This window comes from Pristis pectinata, chromosome 1, assembly GCF_009764475.1.
Source record: "Pristis pectinata isolate sPriPec2 chromosome 1, sPriPec2.1.pri, whole genome shotgun sequence".
Lineage (NCBI taxonomy): Eukaryota > Metazoa > Chordata > Chondrichthyes > Rhinopristiformes > Pristidae > Pristis > Pristis pectinata.
In genome coordinates, this window is record NC_067405.1 from 26,753,944 (window position 1) to 26,780,442 (window position 26,499).

Sequence of the window (26,499 nt, forward strand, 5' to 3'; positions counted from 1 at the left end):
CTTATACTAATCCTACACTAATTTCATTATATTTTTCCCATATTGTCATCAATTACCCCCCTGATTCTAGCACTCACTCACATATTAGGGGTGATTTACAGTGGCACATGGACAGCATCAGCAATCACAATTGAACCCAGGTCCCTGTGGTTGTGAGGGTATAGTTCTACAATCTGTGCCATTTTACTATCACAATGTGTTCATGGATGAAGTGTATCAAAATATTCCATCATATACAATTCATGATGGTAACCCAAGTCATAATAGTGATACACTTGCCCTAACTATAAATTAACAATCCAAGGCTGAGATTAATGAGTTCTAGATTGGTAAGAGGGTTAAGGGTTACGGGGAGAAGGCAGGAGAATGGGGTTTAAAAAACATCAGCCATGACTGAATGGCAGAGCAGACTCAATGGGCTGAATGGCCTAATTCTGCTTCTATATCTTATCTCAGTTATCATTGGATGTTTTCCCAAGGCAGTTCTACACACAGTCATCAAAGTGTTGGGGTGTTATAAACAGTGCTTTCAAGTGACAATTACTCACCAATAACCTATTCACTGAAGCGCAGTTAAGATTTTGCTAGGACCACTGAACTCCAGACCTCATCACAACCTGAGTCTAAACATGAACCATGGAGTGACTGCCCTTGACATCAAGGAAGTATTTGACCAAATGTTGCATCAAGGAGCCCTGGTAAAACTCAATGGGCATTAAGGAGGTGTGCTTAATGACAGAGCTTCTTAAGAGGTCAATCATCTCAGCCCCAGAACATCACTGCAAGGCAACATCTTAGCACCAATTATCTTTAGCTGCTTCACTAATAACCTTCCTTCCATCAGAAGGTTAGAAATCAGGAAACCTACTGATTATTGTATAATGTTCAATTCCATTTTCAGCTCATACAGGAAATAAGGGACATGGAGTTAGTGCAGGAAAATGGTGCTGAGGCAAAAGATCGGCATGATCTTTTTGAACGGTGGAGTAGGGATGCAGGGACAAATGGTCTATACCTGCTTCTATTTCTTATGTTTTCATGTTTTCATATTCTCAGCAAATAAAGCAGTTTATACTCGCATACAGCAAGACCCAGACAACATTCAGGTATGGACCAAAAAAATGGCAAATAATATTTGCATCACAAAATTTTCAGACAAAGATCAGCCACAACTAAGGAGAGATTATCCACCTGCCTTTGGCATTCAATAGTATTATCATCACCGATTTCCCCATCACCAACATAGAGGGGGTCGCCATTGACTAGTAACTAAACTTAAATATTGTGGCTACAAGATGATATCAAATGTAGAGGTGAAACATTTGGTAATAATTCTTAGTAATATTATCTGTTGTGACACAACAATATTCCACAATAATACACCAACAAAAGTTAGATTGAAATGAATAATGAAAAACCCTCAACATCTTAAAAGGAGCAAATGCAGAAAATACTCAGGTCAGGCAGCACCTGTGGGGAAATAAATAGTACTAAAAATGTAGGTTGATGACCTTCCATCAGAGCATCTATAATATACTTGGATTAATAGATTATTCAAAATTATGCATTATGCAATTTAAAATATTGTCAATATTGATTTTAGCATTCATTTTTTAATTGAACAAGCAAATAAACTTTACTTATAGTATTTTCATAACTTTGTTCCAGAAAATCTTTTGGTCAAAATTTTGTGTGAACATGACCCGAGCCCTTAGAATCTGAGCCCTTGGAAGTGCATGCACTTCCCATTGTCAATGAGACCATTCCAATATAGAACAATAATTTTCCTCAAGAAAAATAGAGAACTTTAAACAATATGTTTTGAAGGGTGAAAAAAATAAATGTATGACATATTTCATTTTTATATGAAACATGAATTCACCTTTGTATTACATTTTATCAAATTCTCAAAACCAATGGAGCAAAGTCACAATTATTTGGAAGAAAATTTACTAGCTAATTTACGAGAGAATTATTCTATAATTAGCAAATGAAATAAAAAGCTGTATTAGTGGGGGGGGGTGGGGGGGGGTTGGAAATGTGGGCCATAAGACCTAGAGTTTTACTATTCTTCAGTATCACAATAGGATCCTTCCTATTCACCCAAATAATAAAGCATCAGTTTAACATCTCCTCTTCCAGACAGCAATACAAAACCTTTCACTGCTGCAGTGAAGTCTCAGACAAGATTTTGTGGCCAAGTGCTGGAACTGGATTTCAGCTTTGAACCTTCTGACTCAGAAGAGAATGCTATCAAGGAAGCCAAATTGAAACTTGAAGTATTTGACAAATACAGATTCAGTGTTTGAACATTAAAAATATTAGCCTCTGTTGAAGTTTTTAGGTTAAGATTAAACTATTCAGAAGAAACCATTCATGTACAGCACTGCCAACTCCATGTGATAATATTTCAAAAATGAAATTCAGATTTCAAAGCCATCACATTATCTGATCCATGAAAGTGTCCTGTGTCTCCATGTGTTTTATTTTACATTAAAACATTTACATTCAGAAGAGAATAAGTGGCTACTTAAAAAGTTTATATTCTACCATGCACTACTAAAAAGATTCATTAGAATTTTACTTTCTCCAGCTGCTGATAATATAAACTAAAATGATAAAATTGTCTAAAATGACTTTCACCATTTCTTTATATAATTGATATTAACAGAATGGGAGCTTATCTGTGTGCACTCTCATCATCCATGATGCGCCGCATGCTACAAAGTTTTTCATATCAACATCATATGTGGGCTCGAAATTTGTTTTCACAGTCCAAACAAAATGGTACTCTGCTATCAAAAACTGGATTAATCTAAAGTGGAGTAATACAGTGGTAGTGCCTTAGCATCCATCGGGAAATTCATCTCCTCATTTTCAATAGGAATTCCATTCTCTTTTTCCCCCAAATGTAAAACTCCTCCAAATGACCTCAATGATAGTGGACAATTTAAATTAATTTGCAATAAGATTTTCAACTTCAATTTAGTTACTCACAGAACAAACAAACAGTTTTTACTAACCATATTTCCCCTGACAGTGTGTTATTGCAGCACCAGCACTCAAACTGCATTCTATGACCTCACTGAGATCTGTGACCTTCTGTGACCTAATTTGTGTGTCTCAACTGGTTTGTCCATGGAGATCAGGGTCAGGTTAAATCTCAACTTCCCAGCCACAGGATCATACCAGGCTGTTGCTACTGACCACTGCCACATAACACAATTTGCTTCTCCCAGGAAGGTCACCAAACTCCATACTCAAGGAGAGGAAACTTTCACTTCATCCCACAAGAGCAGGCACTTTAATTTGCCTGCATTTCAGGCTTCTCCGAAGTGAACTGGGGTCATTTAGCATTATTACTAACAGACAACTCTTTGGCAACCTTGCACCAGGATTGCCCAGCTGTGGCTCTGACTGCAACAAAGAACATGCCTCCTCCAGGCACTGATTCTAACCAACCTGCTCAGATGCTTCTACAAGCTCCCTCTGTACTGTACCAAATCCATTTAAGAGCTGGTGGCAAAATTCACTGGCAGAGAAACAGTGAGAAATTTCAAGACTTGGCAATGTTATTTTCATGATGGCATTACATAGGGGCAGTCAACAAACCTCCTCTGTTAACCATGCATACTTAACTCCCAATCTTTATGTGACCTTCACAAGATGCATTGGGATGATCAACAGAAGTAGTTACCAATACCAATCAATGCCAAAAAAAAATTGCAAAAGTAATTTCTATGCATACCTGTCAAAAATCTTCACATATTTTCTACAATGGACAAGAAAAATATGTTCCTTTCTTGAATTAGGAATGTATAACTATATGTATTTCTCTGAGAAAAATTCCTTTATAGTCATACATTCCTTGGACACTGGTAAATTGGTTTATCATTGTCACATGTATTGAGGTACAGTGAAAAACTTGTCTTGCATACCGTGCATACAGATCAATTCATTTCAACAGTGCATTGTGGTAGTACAAGGTAAAAACAATAACATAGTGCAGAATAAAGTGTTACAGTATAAAGAAAGTGCATTGCAGATAGAGAGTAAGGTGCAAGGTCACCACGAGGTAGATTATGAGGTCAAGAGTCCATCTTATCATACAAGGGAACCATTCAATAGTCTTATAACAGTGGGAAAGAAGTGGTCCTTGAGCCTGGTGGTACATGATGAATTGTGGTGACATACAACGTCACATGGGCAGTGTCCATGGTCCAACCATCTTCAGCTGTTTCATCAATATCCTTCCTCCCATCATAATGTCGGAAATGGGGATGTTTGTTGATTGTTTCACAACTTTCAATTCCATTCACAACTCCCCAACAAGCGAAGCAGACCCTGCTTGCATGAATCAAGATAATAATTAGTGGCAAGTAGCATTGGTGCCATACAAGTGCCAGCCAATAACCATCTCCAACATTAGAATCTAACTGCTTACTCTTGGCATTCAGTGGCATTACCATCACCAAGTCCCTGGGATTCACCATTGTAATAACCAGGGCAGAACAAGGACCCAGCAGCAATCTTGTGCTATGGATCCAATTGCTATCAATACCCTCAAAGGGATGAGTGGGATGAGGAATCAAAGCTTCAACTCTGAAGAGTTTTTTTTTAATTCCATGTTCCAATACAGTAACAAGAATTTCAACTGGACCAGCAATATTAATACTGGAACTCCAATAGCTGGTCAGAGGGTGGTTGTCTTGCAATGAGTGATTCATCCCTTGTGACTAAATCCATCTCCATGGCTACATGGCACAGGCCAGGCATGTGACAGAATATTCCAACAATAGTCAATAACCTCAACACCAGCCAGGACAAAACAGCCCACTTGATGGGTACCCAATTAACTACCTTAAAATTTTTTGCCTTCATCACCTGTGTACTGTGGCTGCCATGTGTTCCAACTGCAATATGCTCTGCACTTAATCTCCAGTCGACTCCAAAAGTACCTATAAAATCCTCAATCACAACCACCAATTAGGAAGTGAACAGCGGGCACATGGGAACACCTTTGCCTGCTAGTTGCCATGGAATTTCATGCCATCCGTTTGAAAATACAGTATATTGCTGCTCCCTCATTATCATTGGGTCTCAATCCTGGATCTCCATAGCCACCAGCAATGTGGGAGTATCCTCACTTGAAGTGCTGTGGCAGTTCAAGATGGTGCTCACCATCACCTCAGTGCAATTAGGAATGGGCAATGTCAGCAAGTGGGCCGGCATTTATAACCAGTTCCAAAGAACTGAAGAGAATAATTATATAAAGGGTTGGTGCTTGGTCATTGTTCTAAATTATTTCCTGCTACGTGTATTAATCATGATAAATCTCATTAGTATAATTAACTCCAAATGAAGGGCTAATAAAAAGATTGGACACCATTGAGACTCTGGTTAATCTGGTAAAGCCGCTCCATTTGTGGCGACAATTAGAGTACACAACGAATTATCAACAATAGTTTCATGACGATCTTCTACCTTCCTATAGTGCATATTTGTACCAGTGCTGGATTTAGCTGTTTTTTTTACCAAGTAGGTAATAGCAGCTTGTAACATTGACGGTATTTTCTTCCAGTACACTGGGGTGATAACAATTAATATTTCATTGCCAGTTCACAACATTCATTTGAATGGCATAAACAAAAGAGAACAGTAACTTAGAAACTAGACCCTTTGCACGCATATTTTATGTGCAAATCATGCATATAAGTAGTCATTCCAGGATTTGATCATGCTGGCCATCGTAACTTGGTCAAATAGTACTCATTGGGAAATTGGACCAGGCAATTCTGTACATGTTTACCTTAATATAGCTGATAGTCACACTAGTCACACAACTAGTGACTCATGCACAGTGGCCATTTCTATGGTTACTGACATAAATTGGTGCATGAAGTTGCAACATAAAACCTTTGTTTATTAGTCACAAGAAAATAAGTCTGCAACAGATCAGAAGAGATGCGAATTAAAGGGACCCCCATCTGCTATCAATGTTTAGCTTACAGCATCTGGCAGACTCATTTTTCATTGCACAGTATATATCCAGAAACATCACTATTTGTTCCCTTGATGACTGCAGCAATTTCACATTAGCACATTAAGTGCTGCTGCAATCAATCAGCCCATACCTTGCAGTGGTGTGGGGCTACTCATAGCACAGCGCTCAGAGCATCATATTGCATGGGGAGCAGCAACACACAGGAGATTTTGTTGGATTTGCACAGTGCTGCACCAGTTAGCACGGCGGCATCACAACTCCAGGGATCTGGGTTCAATCCTGGTCTTGGGTGCTGTATTTGTGGAGTTCGCACGTTGTCCCAGTGACTGTGCGGGTTTCCTCCAAGTTCCAAGGACTTGCTGGTTGGTAATGTAATTGTCCATTAGGTAGGTGGCAGGCATGTTGGGGGATGGGTGAGGGAGAATAGAAATGTGAGAGAAAAATGGGATTAGTGAAGATGGGTGCTTGATGGTTAGTTTGAATACACTGGGCAAAAGGGCCTGTTTCCTTGCTGTATGCCTCTAGGTATGGATCAAATTCACAATGCTTCATCTAATCATTCTACTCTTTTTGTCTTTCTTCCATCTTTCTGATAGTTGGTTGCTTTATGTAGATGTACTGATCAGCATGCTACCCAATTGTCAAGCTCTGAAGAATTTCACTGTTACCATTGGAGTTCTTTTCAATGAATCTGAATATACAAATTAACACTCTGGTTGCCATGACTTAATAATTGTTAGGTCCCTATAGTCATCATTTTCCTGTTTAAATTACAACTACTTATAACTGGTATTTGCTTTGGATTGTCAAACTCATTTTTAATCTAATTTACCTTTTTACCCTTGATTCCATCAATTTGCGGGTTTTTGAACGAGTCTTTCTTCAAAGCTCTCTGTCCAATGCCTTCTAATATGTGATTGAAACTATTGCATCTTCATTCAACATTCAACTGCACTGCTAAAACTTAAAATAAATTCAATTGGCACAACCTCCCTTCAATAAATCCATCCTTCCCACTATTCATTGTGTGAAAATCTTAACTACTCTAATGGCCATCCATTACTTTGAATTCATGGTACTCTATCAGTTTCTGTTATTCAATTTCAGGTTTTTAAGCTGATAAAACCAAGCAAAAGAGCAAAAGGCTTCAATTAATACAACTTGCACCAGGACAAATTTAGAATTAACTGAGAAATTTTCAATTGTATTTTTTTATTATTGGAGCTGGACTTAGAAATAAACCATATTGTCTTTTTTACTTGGTAATATATTTTCTACTATCTGTTTAGTCTTTTCCATTTTCTTACAGTAATTTCACTCTGAAAGTAAACATTACTTATTTTGGATTCTTGACTATTTAACGGAGCATGTAAAATAGTCATGTTAATACAATATATTCTACCTTCAAAATTCTTTCCATTGGACAATGGATTCTGGAGGGAGAATATAACACATATACATAGTATGTTTAGTACTACTGACCAGAGATGAATTTCTAGGTTTACATTATGTACAAAGCAGAGTTCAATACAACAAAGCTCAACAACATTAACATGGTGCTTTATGCATGAAAATTTAACTGAGTTACTGGGGGAACGATATGTTCTAATTAATTAAAATTACTTTGCATCATAAGTTAACACATTCTCCCTTATGGTAAAATAACTATATTCACCAAGATTTTGTAACTGTGAATCCATGCTGTTACGACAAGTTGCAGATCTATTACACTAATTTTCCTTCGCTTTATTCTCTTACACTTTGCTCCAATAACCCAATAGAGGAAAAAAATATCTTATAATTTTTTTATTGAATGGCAGTGTTTAAAACTGTAAAGATTACAACAAGAGGGAAATGCTTGTTACTTTGTATATCACTAGTATTCCAAACCTTTCAGTGCAGTTGTAGCAAATATTGTTTTGTAGAGAGCAAAATCCCAAAAGTAGACATGAAATGAATAATCTGTAAATGTAATTTTGCTGGATTGATTGAGAGAAGAATGTTGGCAAAGCATTGCCCCTCTAAAAGTGGCATGAAGCTTTTGGGAATAATTTTAAGCTTTACCGCTTCCCTAACAAAATCAGTATGTTTTGTTCAGGCCAGTGGTTAAAAAGTTAGAAATCCGAAACAGGAAGCCAACCCACCTTGAACCCAGTGTTGCTGCAGGTGGAACTAGGAGCAAGGTGAAGATTCTACTTGTCAGGGAAACCCAGCAGGTAAGAGAAGAATCCATGACTTAAGCTTGTGGTGGGAAGAGTGTCTCCTTTTAAGTCCAAAAAACTATTCAGTAAACCCCCACCCTGCCATCTATCAGCTTTCCACCTTCATGATCAACCAAGACCCCATCCTTACTACCATCTCATCCCCCTGCTCAGACTCCTCAAGTGGTCAGATCACCCCAGGCCAAAGGAAGTATACCATGTAATACAATTGGTTAGCCATGGTCACCATTACAAACAATATTATTGCAAACTTGTTTAATTAACTAAATTTAAATTCCCTAGATGCTATGGTAAGATTCAAATTCAAGTCTTTGCCTCATTAGCCCAGGCCTCTGGATGCTTAATGTATAACTTCAACCACAGTGCTTGATAGGTTTCCCAGTACTTAGGAACTGGACTAGGGATCATGAAATCTGAGTCCTTACCACTGTGTGGTATAAGAGGTCAGTACTGTTTTATAGGTCTACCAATCCATAATAATCAGTCTTATAGTACTTAGTGCAGATTTTACAACCATTGGGGTGACAGAGTGGTGCAGCTAATACAGCTGATGCCTTACAATGACAGACACCTAGGTTCAATCCTGACCTCGTCTTCTGTCTTTGTGAAGTTTGCACATTCTCCCTGTGACCGTACAGTTTCCTCCAGGGTGTTCCAGTTTCTTTCCACATCCCAAAGACGTGGGTTGTTAGGTTAAATGGCCACTGTAAATTGCTCCTAGTATAGAGGTGAGTGATAGAATCTGAGGACAACTAATGAGAACGTAGTGTCAATGTAATTGGGTAGTTGACCATTTCTGTGGACTTGGTTGAAGGTCTTGTTTCTGTGCTGTATCTCTCTGTAATTATTTTGCTATTATTCTTGCAATTAAACTATTATCAAAATTACTCTCTGCTAAAACTGGAGTGGAACATTAGATAACATTGTGGTATGAGAACAGCCTAACATATTTTTTAAAACATTCACTGGCTCCAGTTCTTTTTTTAATTACCAAGACTCACTATAAAACCTGTCATCTATGTCTCCACGTGACACAATTACGGCATGAAAGTATCCATTGCCTTATATTAGATTTACCGTGTGAAAGCAAGAAAATTATGGGCAATTGCGGGAAATAAAATACTTATTGCAAACAGCACCCAAAAATGTATAGGCAATAATGAATTCAAAGGTACTTGCTCATCCAGGCTTTAGCAATCATGTTTGTTTAATGCTAAAGTCATCACTCCTGTACTTGGTGAATTAATACTGACTCATTATTTTCTAAGTATTTTCTGCACTGCGTTTGAATCTGGAGATATAATTTTTGCACGTTGTGGAATAATTAGAAGAGCAGCATATGTTGGTTTGAGTCCCCATGTTCTTCATTCACATGTATGCAGCTCTAATAGTGGCATTTATCCAGGGATGCAAGGTGGTGATAACCACAGAAGCAATCAGTTACAGGAATCTATTGTTCAGCAGATATTAATTTCAAGCCAATGGCATTGCTGTTAACTACTGTTAGCAAAGATGTTCTCAGGAGACTAATTCTTTACAGGAATCACTTTATGGCCCAAAGTTTAACGCACAATAAAGTTTCAGCTATGCAAAGGATTTATCTGCAGTTCTAGCTTGTCACATGATATGACCAAAGATATAAAAATTGACATAATTTGTGAAAACAATTCTAGATTGGAATAAAACAGATAAATTTTTGGACAGAGTGCTTCAGCATCTTATTCCATAATTTCTATTCATTGAATATTAACTAAAGAGCCTATTAACTGGAAGAATGAGTTGATTTTATTAAACTAAACCTCTGGCTAAATAATATAAATTAAACAAGCATAATGCCTTTTCATAACTATGCTCAATGTATTCCCATTGGGTGCTGCTCAAGAGGATCTATTCAAACTCAGCTTCAAAAATAACCACCTCCATCTGATATCAGAAATTCTTATTCTGTTTATTTAATCTAATTCAGATTTGACAAGGTGTAAGTAATCATGTATTTTTAATAATGATATAATTCAGAACAAGCAACAGCTCTCTTATTTCTGAATCTTTTCCAGCATTTAACTGTCACAAAGATAGGATAGAGGAGCCAGAATGATTATGAAATTATAGAAACTTACTGCATACGAGGAGACCACTTGGCCCTTTTCAAAGAGCTATCCAATGTCTGCTCTTTTTCATATCCCTGCAAAAATTTTCCTGATACATTTCATCTGGAAATGTTGTGCTGTACCTAGCTGTCAGGTCATAACAAGTTTATGTAAAAAGATCTCATCTGCTCTTTTTCCATATTTATTTGCCAGTCTTCTTATATCTGTGTGTCTGGTTATCAATCCTGTCAATGCAAACTGCTTCTATCTACTCTTACTAAAATCTTCAAACTTTAGAACTCATCCCTTAAATTTCCCTTTAAAATTTCCTAACCTAAAGCAAACAATCCCAGCTTATGTTTCTCTATTTACTTAAAGTCTTTTATTCCCAAGACCATTCAAGTCAATCTCGATCGTGTCCTCTCCAGTATTCTTATAACATGTCACACCCAGAAATAGGCAGTACTCCAGCTGAAACCTAATCAGTGATGTATAAGTTTGTAAATTGACAACAGTTGACATTTCACTGATTATTTTGTTGCATCTTGCTTTCCGTCTATGCATAGTTTCTATTTTTTTTAAAATTCGGTAGTAAAACAATTTTTTTCAACCTAGAAGCCTGAAAAATTATGGTTGGAATCAAATTTGCTTTACTACTTTTTGGTTCAGCATTTCTGCAGTGATGGTTGCTTTATAGTTTCTATTAGGTTGTTTGTTATTACACATCATGTGTTATATTCACAGAGTGAGTTTTGCATAAGTTCAATCATACTAACTAATCTCATGCATTATTTCCAATGGGTGATCTGGATTGTGCTGTATGAATATCAAATTTTGCCATGAAAGGAAAATACGGTTTAACTTAGCTTGTCCCTATAAGGCCATTGCTCAGAATCTCATGGCAGGAGAGCAATTTAAATAAGCAACTTCTAGAGACCAGAGAATAATTTTCTGTACATCAGCAGCTGTTTACCCTTGGTAACTGCCCTTTGGGAAAAGTTAATAAAGATGAACAGGAAACTATTTATTTCTTCGAAATACTGTTCAGATGTTGAAATTTTATGAATGAATTGGGACAAATGCATGCTACTCACTAAAAAATTATTTATTATTGTGTATAGCTACCAGTTTTTATTTGCTAATTAGAGTTGTTCTGGTAATCTGAAGTGCTTTGGCAAAGTACACTATGGTCCTTTTAATTAACATAAACTGAAAATTCCTCCAGTGTTAATAATAGACACTGGAGGTTTGGAAATTAACTTTCATTAATGATTGAGGTGATTTATCAGAGGATGAAATTAAGAGTATGTTTTAGTCATGTTTGACTTACCTGAAAATTGAATACAAACAATACATCACCTCTGAAAATGCTATATCAGCTTGTGTTGGTCTTTTGTGGCAAGACTCTAATAGCGTTATGGATTTCTCTAATCCCAAGAGCAAACTTATAAGCAGTAGGATGGTAGAAACACCATCTTAAGTAAAGCAGCACATAACCATGTTTGCAGTGCAAGCTGTTTTGAGCATTATTACATATGATACAAATCACATTTACAAAAGATGCACCTTTGCTTTTTGTCTAAATTATGAAAATTGCACAAGTTAGTTCCAGATATGATATGCATAACATGTATAAAAATTACTTGGAATTTCCAAAATTAGGTAACAAAACCCATTCTGTCATCAAATTTACATAATTAAAACCAGAATATCTTGGAAGCAACAATCACAATTGGGGAAAAGAGGAGTGCAAGTCAATGGATACAATGATCATATGTAGGGCACATTGGACTGTTGGTTTGCATCGCTGAATGAACTGGTCAATGCACCAGTATGACGTCCAAAACATTTTCACAATGGAGACCAGCAAGCAGCAGTTGTTTTTTTTTTCAAAAAGTCATTTGTCCTATTTTTCCAGTGAGAATGGAGCAGAAGGAAGTTAGAAGCTACCCCCAATGGATCAGGTGGAGGGCAAGGTTAAACTTCTAATTTATTTTATATATACTTCTAAAGGTTCCTTTCTTTTAAGCAATATCAAAAAAAGAACTTTTCTAAGTTCCTGAAACTTACTTCAACTCATCTGTATTAACAAAATAGGAATTAGACAATATCCCCAAAGGAAACAGGATTTGCAAACATGATAAAAGGCAGGAGAAACAGATGATCCTTTGGTCTACATGGAATTACTTGCTCATACCATTAAGGCTTCCTGACTCCAATCCCTTTCCCCTCAAACCATGGAAATTTTTTTTGAAAAGGAAAGAAACCAAAAAATCTTTAGTCTAATTTACACATGCGCACACAGACATGTGCAAATGCACAAGTAGATTGAAACGTATGTAATAATACATTGAATGCCATTTGTTGATTATGTTACATAATTTATTGCTTATAGTTATTAATAAATTATACAAGTACAATACTCTGTCTTTTTAGGAGGTTCTATATTTGCTATTAATTTATTTACAAAAAAATTGTTTTGTAGTAGAAAGACCAACATTTACTGTCCATCCTCAATTTCCTTTGAAATGAATGGCTGCTTGTGGGCAGTGGGGTCAGGGGAGGGCACTTGAGGTATAACCACATTGCTTTGGATCTGGAGTGCAATTCTGTTCGCTCCATTACAGGAAGGATTTGGAGGCTTTGGAAAGGGTACAGAAGAGGTTTACTAGGATGCTGCCTGGATTAGAGGGTCTGAGTTATAAGGAGAAGTTGGACAAACTTGGGTTGTTTTTTCTGGAGTGTTGAAGGCTGAGGGGAGACCTGATAGGAGTTTATAAATTTATGAGGGGTATTGATGGGGTAGACAGTCAGAACCTTTTTCCCAGGGTAGAAACGTCAAGTACTAGGGGACATGCATTTAAGGTGAGAGGGGGAAAGTTTAAAAGAAGATGTACAGGTCAAGTTTTTTTTACACACAGAGAGAGTGGTAGGTAGAACGGGCTACCTGGGGGAGTGGTGAAACCAAATACAATAGTGCCATTTAAGAGGCTGTTAGACACTTGAAAATGCAGGGAATGGAGTGGTTTGGATCGTGTACAGGCAGAAGAGATTTAGTTTAATTCGGCATCGTGCTTGGCACAGACATTGTGGGCCGAAGGGCCTATTCCTATGCTGTACTGTTCTATATTTCACGAGTCACAAAAAGGTCAGACTGGTTGAGGGTGACATATTTCCTTGTTAAAGTGTACAATAGTACTAGGTGATTTTTTAAAAAATATATATATAACGATCAGCAGCTTAAAGCAACTCGGGATATCCTAAGATCATGAAAACATTAGATACATGCAAATCTTTCATTGTAAGAACCTGAAATTTTAGGGATTATAATTATGAAGAGATTTGATAGAACAAAGACTTGGAAATGTTTTCTGATGTTGCTGTGACAATTTTCCACACTTGTTCATGACCATATGAGATGGCCTTATCACTGGTGGGGCTCATTTTCATGCGCCAACATTAATAAATCAGGAAAATAAAATCACAAGCAAAATTATTGATTTTGACTATTTAATTTAACAAGACATGTTGTATTTGATGGTTTTAATGCCTACATTAAGTTATATATAAAATTATTTTACAGAGATTGATGTTATATATTAACCAATACTTGCTGCAGTGACATTTAAACATATAATTCTGATTTCAGTATTATGAATTCTCTAATTCATTTTGCACTCCTCAGCACATCTTGCCTGGCAGAGATCATCTTTTACACAGTAAGATGTTCAAAACAGAAATGATGCTTTGTATGATAAAGTGGTATCCATTACAACTCAAGCTCTGATGAACATTCTTAATTTTGTAAACACTTCCAGGTCTAGGAGTGTCCTACTTTTAGGCTTATGTGACAGTTCTCACCCACTTCAATTCACTCCACATGACATCAAAATACAGGAAAGGTCACTGACTACATCCCAGCTGTGATGCTGACCAGCTGCACCCCAGAACCAGTTGCGCCTCTCACCAAACTATTCGAGCACAGCTACAACAGTGATACCCACCAAGACTGTGGAAAATTAAGAACATAACATCCAGGAATAGAAGCAGGCCTTGGCCCTTCGAACTTGATTTACTATTCATTAAAATCATGGATGATCTGACCTTGATCTCCACTGCATTTTCCTGATTGTCTTCCCTAACCCTTGACTCCACTACCAACCAAAAATCTATCCTGGTTTTGAGCATATTAAATAACTCACTCTCCACAGCTCGCTTCAGTAGAAAATTCCAAAGGTTTACAGCCATCTGGGAGAAGAAATTCCTTGTTTTCTCTGACTTGAAAGGCAAAACAAATTTTGAAAATGGATTCACCCATAGAGAGGTGGGGAGAATGGAGGGGAACAGTCTCTCAGCATCTACCCTGTCAACTCTCCTCAGAATCTCATGTTTCAGTAAGATCTCTTATTGTTCTGAACTCCAATGAGTAGAGCAATCATTCCCGATTCAACAATCCTTTCATCCCAGGAAGTAACCTGGTGAAACTATACAGAACTGCTTTCAATGCAAATATATTCATCCTTAAATATAGAGACCAAAACCCAGTACTCCATCATGGTCTCATGAATGCACTGTATGCTTGTAGGAAGACCTCTGTGCTTCAATAAAAGTTAATATTCCATGTGCCTTGCTAATTACTTGCCATACCCATGTTTTCTTCTGTATGAGGATATCCAGTTTGTTTAGTTGTTGAGAAAATAAAAATGTGCAGATGCTGGAAGTCTGAAATTAAAAAATAGGAAGTGCTAGAAATACTCAGCAGATGAGGCAGCATCTGTGGTGAGAGAAACAGAGTTAATGTTTCAGGTCAATGACGATGACTGGCCATCGATCTGAAATGTTAACTGTTTTGCTCTCCAGTTTAACAACATTCTGCTCTTCTATTGTCCATCTTTGTCTTGCCTGCAATAAAGCATGGCAATCCAGTCTGGCTAATTACCAACCAATCAGCCTACTTCCAATTACTGGCAAAATGATGAAAGACACTCTTGGTACAGCAACTGCTCTGCCCAGGACTGCAAGAAACTGCAGAGAGTTGTGGACACAGCCCAGCGCATCACGAACACCGGCCTACCCTCCTTGGACTCTGTCTTTACCTCTCACTGTCTTGGTGAAGCAGCCAGCATAATCAAAGACCACACCCACCCGGAACATTCTCTCTTCTCTCTTCTTCCATCGGGTAGAAGATATAGGAGCCTGAGGGCACGTACCACCAGACTTAAGGACAGCTTCTACCCCACTGTGATAAGACTATTGAATGGTTCCCTTATACAATGAGATGGACTATGACCTCACGATCTACCTTGTTGTAACCTTGCACCTTATTGCACTGCACTTTCTCTGTAGCTGTGACACTTTACTCTGTACCGTTATTGTTTTTACCTGTACTACATTAATGCACTTTGTACTAACTCAATGTAACTGCACTGTGTAATGAATTGACTTATATGATCGGTATGCAAGACAAGTTTTTCGCTGTACCTCAGTACAAGTGACAATAATAAACCAATACCAATAGTACTATGAAGAAACTCTCTCCATCTGTTCAATGATTCACCTTCTGGGATTGACCATATCCCCTCTGCTCCACACCTCATTACAGCATTGGTACAAATGTGGATAAAAGTGCTGGATGGAGATGGAGTACTCTCCATTTGCCTATTAAGTGGAGTTCCAACAATTCTCAAGAAACTTAACACTTGCTTGATTGGCTCCCCATTACCACCATAATCATTCACTCCACCATCTTTGCACCAGCTGTAGGACTGACTACCTGCAAATACACTCCAGTTATTTACCCAGGCTACTCTAATACCATCTCCCAAATCTATACCAAGAAGAAAAGGGCAACAGCCTCAAGTTATCCTCCAAACCACAGAGCAAGCTAACTTGGAAACATATTGCCAAGTACTGGTGCATAATAATTATTAAACATGTCTGCCATTTCCTTATTTCCATTGGCAATATCACAGTGATCAATCTTCAAAAGAAATATTGCTCCTGACCACCTTTCTTTTCCTAATGTACATAGTTTTGCATTAATTTTACATCCTTTACAGATTTTTTATGTATTTCTTTTTGTACCTCTTGGTACCTGTTTTATTGTCCTTTAAATGTTTCATCTCACAGTGACCAATATCTGTTCTGATGAAGGGTTATTGACTTGAGACATTAACTCTGTTTCTCCCCTCTACAGATGCTGCCTGACCTGCTGAGTCTCCCCAGATATTTTGGTTTTTATTTCCAATTTCCAACACCTGCAGGCTTTTTGTTTTTGCTTTTTTTTAAACCAGAATCTTCACTGTTTCTTGCCTTTCCATTTGCTTTTCCTTTTAGTTTATCTTGTCACTTACCTCTTTAGTTATCCATGAAAATTTTTTTTGGAAATAGAGGTTTTGGCCTACAAGGGGATAAAATAGTGCTGCCACATGTCCAATAGATCTTTCTACTTTATGTGCACACAGTTTTCACAGTTCACCATGGACTATTTCCATTTCATCTCTTGGAAATTAGCTTTACCTAAATCTAGAAAGGTGGCAGCTGTTTCTCATTTCTCCCTTTCAATCACATTATGATTGCTGTTAGATAAAGGTTCACACACTATTAGGCTATTAACTAAATCTGACTCATTACTCATGATTAATCCTAATATGATCTGCCCCACTGTTAGTTCTGGGACATATTACCGGGATATATTACTCTTCAGAATATCTTGAAAGAATTCACCAGCTTTTTTTGACATTTGTTAGCTAGTTTCTCTTAATCTAATCGAAAGTTAAAATCCCTCATTAAAACTTTTCTGCCTTTGCCAGAGGCTTGTTTAATCTCTACATTTATGCATTGTAATATTTCACAGCTGCTGCCAGGAAGCCTAAACAACTCCCACTACAATCTTAAATCTTCTTCATAATTCTACCCATAAAGTCTCTATGGGCTGCTTACTTCTCATTATATCCTCTCTTATCTTTGAAGTGATTTCATCATTAATCACTGCCAATTCCTTTTTGTGTACCATTTCCCCTATTTCTTCTGTAAACCCTATAACTTGTTACATTTAGTTCCCAGTCCTGACATTTGCAGATAAGTTTTTCATTACACATCAGTGCTAGGAAAGTTTTATCTGAAAAAGACCAGTTCCTATCAATTTGCCACAGGAAGTCTGTATATTTGCCCATGTGGTACCCAGGTTCTCCAAGGAACAAAACAGCTAAAACAAAACAGAAAATGCCAGAAATACATATCAAGTCAGGCAGCATCTGTGGCAAGAGAAGCAGAAACATTTAACATTAAAGACCATTCAGCAGAACTGAAATAATAACCCTGATTTTCTCTCCACTGTTTGACTTGCTGAGTATTTCCAGCATTTCTGTTTTGGATTTCCAACCTTGATAGTGAAAAACACGATGACGCTGGAGGAACTCAGCAGGCCAGGCAGCATCCGTGGAGAAAAGCAGGCGGTCAACTTTTTGGGTCAGGACCCCTCTTCAGGACTGAAGATAGGAAAAGGGGAAGCCCAATGTATAGGAGGGAAAAGCAGATCACAGAGGGGGAGCAGTGAGACAGGGACTGCAACATTCAGCTTCTGCAGTCCTTTGTTTCTCTAGTATTACTGCTCCACTGTGAAGTCTCTTCAAAGATACCCACTTTGAAGAGGTTTTCTTCCTCTCTTCAACAGGAGCTTCGTGAGTCCCTCTGTCTCTGCTCCCCCTCTGTGATCTGCTTTTCCCTCCTATATATTGGGCTTCCCCTTTTCCTATCTTCCGTCCTGAAGAAGGGTCCTGACCCGAAACATTGACCACCTGCTTTTCTCCACTGATGCTGCCTGGCCTGCTGAGTTCCTCCAGCATCACTGTATTTTTCATCTAGATTCCAGCATCAGCAGTCCTTTGTTTCTCCAACCTTGATAGTCTTTTGTTTTTGTATTTTTTACCTTACTTTGCCTGCCTTGGACAAGCAATCCAAATCCAAGCTTGCTCTGCAATCCTTAGCATGACATAGTTGGCAGTGAACGGTCTGGCTACCTGCCTTCATGTGGAAGGATACACTTCTGGAAAAGATACTGCCTGATACACCAAGAAATAGGGAAACATAACATCAGGAATGGGCTGGTCAGTCCTTCAAGCCTTCTCTGCCATTCAATGTGATCATGGCTGATCCCCTATCTCAATACTATATTCCTGCCCTTTCCCCATACCACTTCATGTCTTTTGTGCTTAGACATATATCTATTCTCATACTCTTTAACTCTTGTACGTTTTCACAATAGGAGGCCATTCAGTCCATTGAGTCTATGCAAGCCCTCAGAACAATCCCATCAATCCCGTTCTTACTTCTTTGCAACCTATTCTCCCTTATATTAAAACTGCTCTGGCTCTCCTACACTAGGGGCAATTTACAATGGGCAATTAGCCTCGCAACCAGTATGTCTTTGGGAAGTAAGAGGAAACTGGAGCGCTCAGAAGGAACCCATATGGTTTCTGGGAAAATGTGCAAACTCCACACAGACAGCACTGGATGTTAAGATGGACCCTGACCTGCTGGAGCTATGAGGTAGCAGCACTACTTGCTGCACAGCAACTTGGCCACCATAAGGCTTCTGTGGTAGACAATCAACAGCTCCACCATCCTCTGAATGACAAAACTCCTCCCAATTTTAATCCTATGTGTCTTACTCATATCCTGAGACTGTGACCCCTTGATCTAGACCCCCAGCCAGGAGAAACATCCTCCCCACATCTAGCCAGCTGAGCCCAGTCTGAATTTTGAATATTTCAATTAAATCCCCTGTCATTCTTCTAAATGCTACTGAGTACAAGACCCAATCTCTCCTCATACAACAGTCTGTTCTTTCACCTGTCCAGGAAGGATGGCAAGACTTGCTGTAAAAAACTTAATGAGATGCTGCCATGATGACCCACGGATAGAGTTGGCCTGTGACTGCTCGTAGAACTGATAAAGACTGCACATGTTCTGTGTCGGCAAAGGAGGACAGAATTCCTACAGTCTGTACTTGATGTTCCCTGATGCCTTGATAAAGACTGCAATCTTTATAGAGAGTTATTGAAAGTTCACTGGGGCCCAAACTGCTCATTGCGTTTTCAGTGAGCAATTAAACTTGAACTTATAATACTTCATATACGAGTCAGTACAAGAAATTGGTAGATTATCCCTTTGATGGGAAATAGTGTGAAACTTCAGCAGAACAATGGGATGACAAGCATTGAAGAAATTTAGGATCAATGATTCTTAGAAATTTATAATTATGGATCTTAGAACTCAATTCAGTTTTTGTTTCCCGAGCACATAATATTTAGGAAAAGAATACATTTATTTATTTACCAAAATAAATATTACATTTTGGAATTTAGGAACATGTCCCATTTTAGAGAGATGCTAGTGGAAGGGGAATAGACAAGAATATACCATCAGCTTCAATCATTTCAACCCAGATTCAGATTCAGATTATTTTATTGTCATATACACCAGGGTGCACTGAAATTCCTTGCTCATGTGAAGCTCACAGAGTAAACAGTACACATAGTGATAATAAATATAACAATAAATACAGCGATGAGCACAAAACAATAAAATGGTGCATGGTAGTGCAAAATGAAGTTGTGGAAAAAGAAATACTAAGGTGACAATAATGGAAGAGGTAGCACCACTGGGAAGGGAATGTGAAAGAGGTGATTTGATCAGAAGTCTAGTAACAGTGGGGAAGAACCTGTTCTTGAGTCTGGTCATCCAGGCTTTCAAGCTCCTGTACTCTCTCCTAGAAGGTAGAGGAGAGAAAAGGGAATAGCCAGGGTAGCAGGCATCCTTGACAATACTGTTAGCCTTCCTGATGCAACTTGCCATGAAGATGGACTGGATGGAAGGACGTAATGAGCCTGTGATGCATTGGGTAGTGTTTACCACTCTTTGCAGGTTTTGTTGGTCCAAAGTTGAGCAGTTGCCATACCAGGTTGAGGTGCAACCTGTGAGGATACTTTCTATAGCGCATCTGTAGAAGTTTGAGAGAATCCTCATGGACAAGCCAAACTCAGTCACTGGCCATGGCCTCAGCAAGTGTAGTGACCATATTTCATCCATGGAGAAAGTGACATCCAGCCAAGCCCTCTCCCTACCAGTTATCTCCTACAGTTCTGTGCCAACTTATCCTGCCCAGGAAGGAAAATGTATAAGTAGCTGGTCAATGGTATGTTTGGGTGAGGAAGCTGAATTGTTGGTAGTGTGCAGGCTGTGAGGTAAAGGAGTTGCAGTAGTTGGGCTGAAAGGCCTGTTTCCATGCTGTATTATTTTAGTAATAAGCACATGAGGGTGAAGTGAACCTACAAACTTCAGGTGTGAATTCTGATTGGTTAAGAATCTTGTGATAGGGTTGTGGAACATCAAGTGTTTCCTGAGGCTGGCAGTGTGATTTTTTTTTCAAATCATCTGTGAGATATGAGTGATGCTGGCAAGCACTTGTCTGGCTGTAGCTTGCTCCATGGAGATATAGCATTTATCACCAATATTCCCCTTCAAAGGGTGGATGTGGGCTTCTTTCTTCAATCATTGCAACTACTGCTCAAGGACTAACCTCCTTGGCAATCTAATTCCACTGTCATCAGGGTTCTGTCAATTGAAGACACCTTTCCATCCCCTCCAAGAAGCTCTCAAACTTGCTCCCATATTGTGCCATTGTCACACCATTATCTATGTCAGAATGAGTTTCACCACAATATTCACCACTCTCCAATCATAAGGTATGTCCCATTTAAGAGGCAAGATCTGGCTTTAAGAGGTTCAAGCCAGCTTTGTGCCGCTAACTGCAGGATGAGCAGCTGACAACTTACATTAGCTGGGCTGAAAAGCTGAATTAGTGCTATGTCTTTTGTGACATTGGTTGAAATTCATTTTTCCCATTCCTATCATACCTTGAGAGGACTAAGCTTCAGAAGGCTCTGAGTGTAGGCGGTGGACTGTGAGAAACAGAACAGCAGTAAGGAGTCAACAAGTCTGGACAGCTGTGATGTATGTGTTTCCAAAGAAATTGTTGAGGCTCTTATATATGAGCTTTGTTCTAAGAAGCACTGAGAAATTAGGACTTACAGGAATTGCTTGCATACGTGTGATATGGCTTTAGCTTGGTTTAACAGACAGGAACTGCACTGAGGCAGAAGTTGTACTGAGACAGGATTGTACTGAGACAAGAGTTGTACAGAGACAGGGGTTGGACTAAGACAGGAGTTATATAGAGAGCAACACATAAAATGCTGGAGAAACTCAGTGGGTCAGGGAGCATCCATGGAAGGAAATGGACAGTTAACGTTTCAGGTCGAGACCCTTCCTCAGGACTGGAAAGAAAGAGGAGAGGTAGCCAGTATAAAAGGGTAGGGGGAGGGGGTGGAGCGAGAGCTGGCAGGTGATAGGTGAATCCAAGTGAGAGGGGGAAAATAGGCAGGTGGGGGAGGCGGGGGGAGTGGGAATGATGTAAGAAGCTGGGAATTGATAGGTGGAAGTGACAGATGGCTGAAGAAGATGGAATCTGATAGGAGAGAGCATAGAACGTAGAACAGTACAGCACAGAACAGGGCCTTTGGCCCACAATGTTGTGCCGACATAGCTAATCTACCTACAGAATACCCATATCCCTCCATTTTCCTTCCATTCATGTGCCTATCCAAGCCCCTCTTAAAAGCCCCCAATGAATTTGTCTCTACCACCCTATCAGGGAATGCATTCCAGGCATCCACCACTCTCTGAGTAAAAAACCTACCCCTCATGTCTCTTCTGAACCTACCCTCTCTCACCTTAAGTGCATGCCCTCCGGTATTGGATCACTCAATAATGGGAAAAAGATATTGCTTGTCCACGTACAAGCATATAGGTGGTTCCCCTTTCCTTTATTCCATGCCCGTTGTTCTCTCCTATCAGATTCAGTCTTCTTCAGCTATTTGTCATTTCCACCTATCACCTCACAGCTTCTTACATCATTTCCACTCCCCCACCTGCCTATCTTCCCCCCTCACCTGGATTCACCTATCACCCGCCAGTTCTCGCTTCACTCCCTCCCCCCACCCTTTTATACTGGCTATCTCCCCTCTTCCAGCCCTGAGGAAGGGTCTCGGCCTGAAATGTTGACTGCCATTTCCCTCCATAGATGCTGCCTGACCCACATTTCGTGTGTTGCTCCAGAGTTCCAGCATCTGCAGTCTCTCTTGTGTCTCTAGTTATATAGAGACAGGAGTTGTACTGAGACAGAGGTTGGACTGAGATAGAGCGACACGAAGAGAGGGGCTGCACTGTGGCAGGGGCTGCATTGAGAGGGGTTGCACTGAAACAGGGACTGCATGGGGCAGGGGCTGCACTGAGATAAGAATGGCACTAAGACCAGAACTGGAGTGAGACAGGTGTTGCTTTGAGACATGGGACTCTAGGCAGGGTAGTGAACTGGTCATTCACAGGAAGTTATTACTCATAAGATTATTGATGGATTGACTTCCAGAGTGGCCTTTAGTATGACATTGGGTTTGGATTCTTAGCAAGTAGGACTGGAGAGAAAAGTAATGGGCTCTGAGTGTCAGCTGCTACATTAAGATTGTTCTAAACTCTCCAGCTTAAATAAAGGTTTTCACTAGAGAATAAGGAATTCTGGTTTATTGTCATTGACTAAAATTCTCCAGTCTGAATTTTCAACGCAGCTGGTAGGATGGTGGTGCAGCAGTTAGTATTGCTGTCTCATATCTCCATGGATCCGGGTTCAGTTCAACCCTCAGGTGCTGTCTGTTTGGAGTTTGCACATTCTCCCCATAACCATGTGTGTTTGTCCTGTTTCTTTACACATCCCAAAGTCATGGTAAGTGTTAATTGGCTACTGTAAATTGCCCTTTAGTTTAGGTAAGTGGCAAAACAACAGAAGGGAGGGTTGGTGTGCTTATGAGAGAAAATAAGTTGCAATGGAATAAGATGTGGGGAAGTGGGAATGATGGGATTTCTCTGCTGGGAGCTGACATGAACTTGAGGGGACAAATGGCTTCCTTAAGTCTTGTTAGAAGTAAGGTAATGTAGTGTATAATCATATTAGTGGCCCATTGTAATGCAGGGAGAGATTTCAGTTCGACATTACCACATAATTTTTAGCCCCCTGCTGAGATGTGCAGCTTTCAACAATATGATTTACTTACTACAACACAGAAATATTGGCTGTATGCTATATTTATATTAATCACCAGGCTAGATAAAGCTGGCGTGCTTTTTTTGCATCAGAAGCAACAGGCTCACTTTTATTCCAGCTCGTGATTTGTACTGCTATTTTCAGATGCTGTTGAACTTAGTTGCCAGACCATGTTGAACCACCATGTCTCATGTGAAAGTTCATTTGGGTTTTTCTGTGATCATATGCATCTGTTGTAGTTGGGATGATTTAATTCATTTGGGTTAGCGGCAGTAGTTGGCTGGATTAGTCTTGTGAGAGTCTGCCTCCTGTAGAGTTAACAAAATACAGGAACAGAACATTCAAGCTAAGTTAGGACAAAAATGACAGTGAGATGACAGTATTTAACCTGAAGTGGGAATTAAGTTTTCTACTTTTCCTCAATCACATGCATTTAATTTTCATTGACTTTAACATTAGAAAGCTTAACAATCAGCCTACAGAAAGAGTGTGGGACATAACTGTCCAAAGTAATGCAATTCCTTTATTAAGGGGGAATAATCCTGATCTGGGATAAGCTATTTTATAAGTGGATGTTGGGCAATGAAAGTTGGAATTTAAGGGACACCTGAATGAGTTTCTGAGAGCTCTTTTATTTGGAATTTTTATCATACTAGTTGATTGTGATTGTAGGAGATAAGGTATGTTACACCATGCCCATTTTGCTTTTGAAGTTATACAGAAAAGCTGATGAGCTTATCCTCTATCTTGGCCCAATGTTCTATATACAAAAACATTATTTAGGTGGGGTTAATGTATTAATTAATTTTCCACCAGTTTAGGCAGTCCCCAGGTTACAACAGGGTTCTGTTCCTGAGATTTGTTCATAACCCAAACTGCCATACATTGGAAATGAACAAAAACAGTGTGTGCGAGAGGATCACAGGAACAGCTGTGAAAGGAGAATGAGTAGGCACAGGAAAAGAGTGGCTGCCAGCCGGCCTCACTAACTCAGTGAGTGAGCGAGTGCTCTGCTCAGCTCAATCCAGCCCATGATTGTTGCAGCTGAGGGGGCAGAATTTGGGTACGGTGGGGAGCAAAGGCATGCGGAAGTGCCCCAATCCCACCCAGCAGAAGATGCCTGCAGCCCTACTAACTCAATGTAACTGCACTGTGTAATGAATTGACCTGTACGATCGGTTTGTAAGACAAGCTCTTCGCTGTACCTCGGTACAAGTGACAATAATAAGCCAATACCAATACTAAACCCATCCACATCCAACCCGCTGGTAGTGTAGCGGTTAGCATAATACTTTACAGCGCCAGTGACCCGGGTTCAAATCCGGCCACTGTCTGTAAGGAGTTTATACGTTCTCCCCGGTGTCTGTGTGGGTTTCCTCCAGGTGCTCCAGTTTCCTCCCACATTCCAAAGATGTACGGGTTAGAACCATAGAAACCATAGAACCATACAGCACAAAACAGGCCCTTCGGCCCACCCTGTCGTGCCGTCCATCAGAACACCCTCACACTACCTAACCCCTTCCTCCCGCATATCCCTCTATCTCACGTTCCTCCATATGCCTATCCAACAAGCTCTTGAACCTGTTCAATGTGTCTGCCTCCACCACCACCCCAGGCAGTGCATTCCATGCACCAACCACTCTTTGGGTGAAAAACCTCCCTCTGACATCTCCCCTGAACCTCCCACCCATAACCTTAAAGCCATGCCCTCTCGTCTTGAGCATTGGTGCCCTGGGAAGGAGGTGCTGACTGTCTACTCTATCTATTCCTCTCAAAATTTTATATACCTCTATCATGTCTCCTCTCATCCTCCTTCTTTCCAGTGAATAAAGCCCTAGCACCTTAAGCCTCTCCTCATATTCAATACTCTCCAATCCAGGCAGCATCCTGGTAAATCTCCTCTGCACCCTCTCCAACGCCTCCACATCCTTCCTATAATGAGGTGACCAGAACTGAACACAGTACTCTAAGTGTGGCCTAACTAGAGTTTTGTAAAGCTGCATCATAACCTCGCGGCTCTTAAACTCAATCCCGCGATTTATGAAAGCCAACATCCCATTGGCCTTCTTAACTGCTCTTTCCACCTGTGAGGCAACTTTCAATGAACTGTGAATATGAACCCCCAGATCCCTCTGCTCCTCCACACTGCCAAGTACCTTGCCGTTTACCCTGTACTCTGCCCTGGAGTTTGTCCTTCCAAAGTGTACCACCTCACACTTCTCCGGATTGAACTCCATCTGCCACTTGTCAGCCCAGCTCTGCATCCTATCAATATCCCTCTGTAAGCTCCGACAGCCCTCCACACTATCCACAACACCGCCTATCTTAGTGTCGTCCGCAGGAAGTTGTGGGCATGCTATGTTGGCACTGGAAGAATGGAGATACTTGCGGACTGCCCCCAGAACACTCCTCGCAAAAAGATGTATTTCACTGTGTGTTTCGATGTACATGTGACTAATAAAGATATCTTATCTTATCTTATGTAGGGGTGTCCATAAATTGGGCATTTGTAAGCCAGGGAGGGCCTGTACTTAGATAAAATAATCTTGATGTAAGAACTTAGAAGTTAGGAGCAAGAGTAGGCCAAATAGCCACTCAAGTCTTCTGTCATTTAATAGGATTACAGTGGATCCTCAAGTCTATTTCCCTGGCTGATCCATGTACTTCATCATTAAAATTTCTACAAGCTCTAGAGGCAACTGCTGGCAAGAAGCCTGCAACATGCTCCCTTGGATTTCCTCAGCCAATAGTCTCTGGAAGCCTACAGGAACTCAACAGGTTCTCACAGAGAGCACTAATAAAATATACCGTATGGCATCTGAAAAAATAATAAATGCTGTAGCATTGATAAATTTAGTAATTTGTTAGGCCACAAAACCTATTTCCTGTTCTAAAACCACAACAAAATGGAGAAACTGGATGGGGTTCAAAAATATTTGAAGTGACTTGGTTTGCTAACTTATTTGATTGCTCATTTATTGTTTCTTTTAACTTCTTAGCTATTGCCATCTTGTGATTGCTGGTTGG

At 39.6% G+C, this 26,499-nt stretch overlaps 1 protein-coding gene across 1 annotated transcript in view; it reads left to right on the top strand.

Moving 5' to 3' along the window:
• LOC127576322 (neurexophilin-2-like) overlaps positions 1 to 26,499 on the top strand; it is a 107,616-nt gene that overhangs the window by 57,689 nt on the left and 23,428 nt on the right. Inside the window, exon 3 of the mRNA XM_052026850.1 lies at positions 8,103 to 8,220. Coding sequence (XP_051882810.1) covers positions 8,103 to 8,220 — 118 coding nt within the window. The remainder of the gene's footprint in view (positions 1 to 8,102; positions 8,221 to 26,499) is intronic.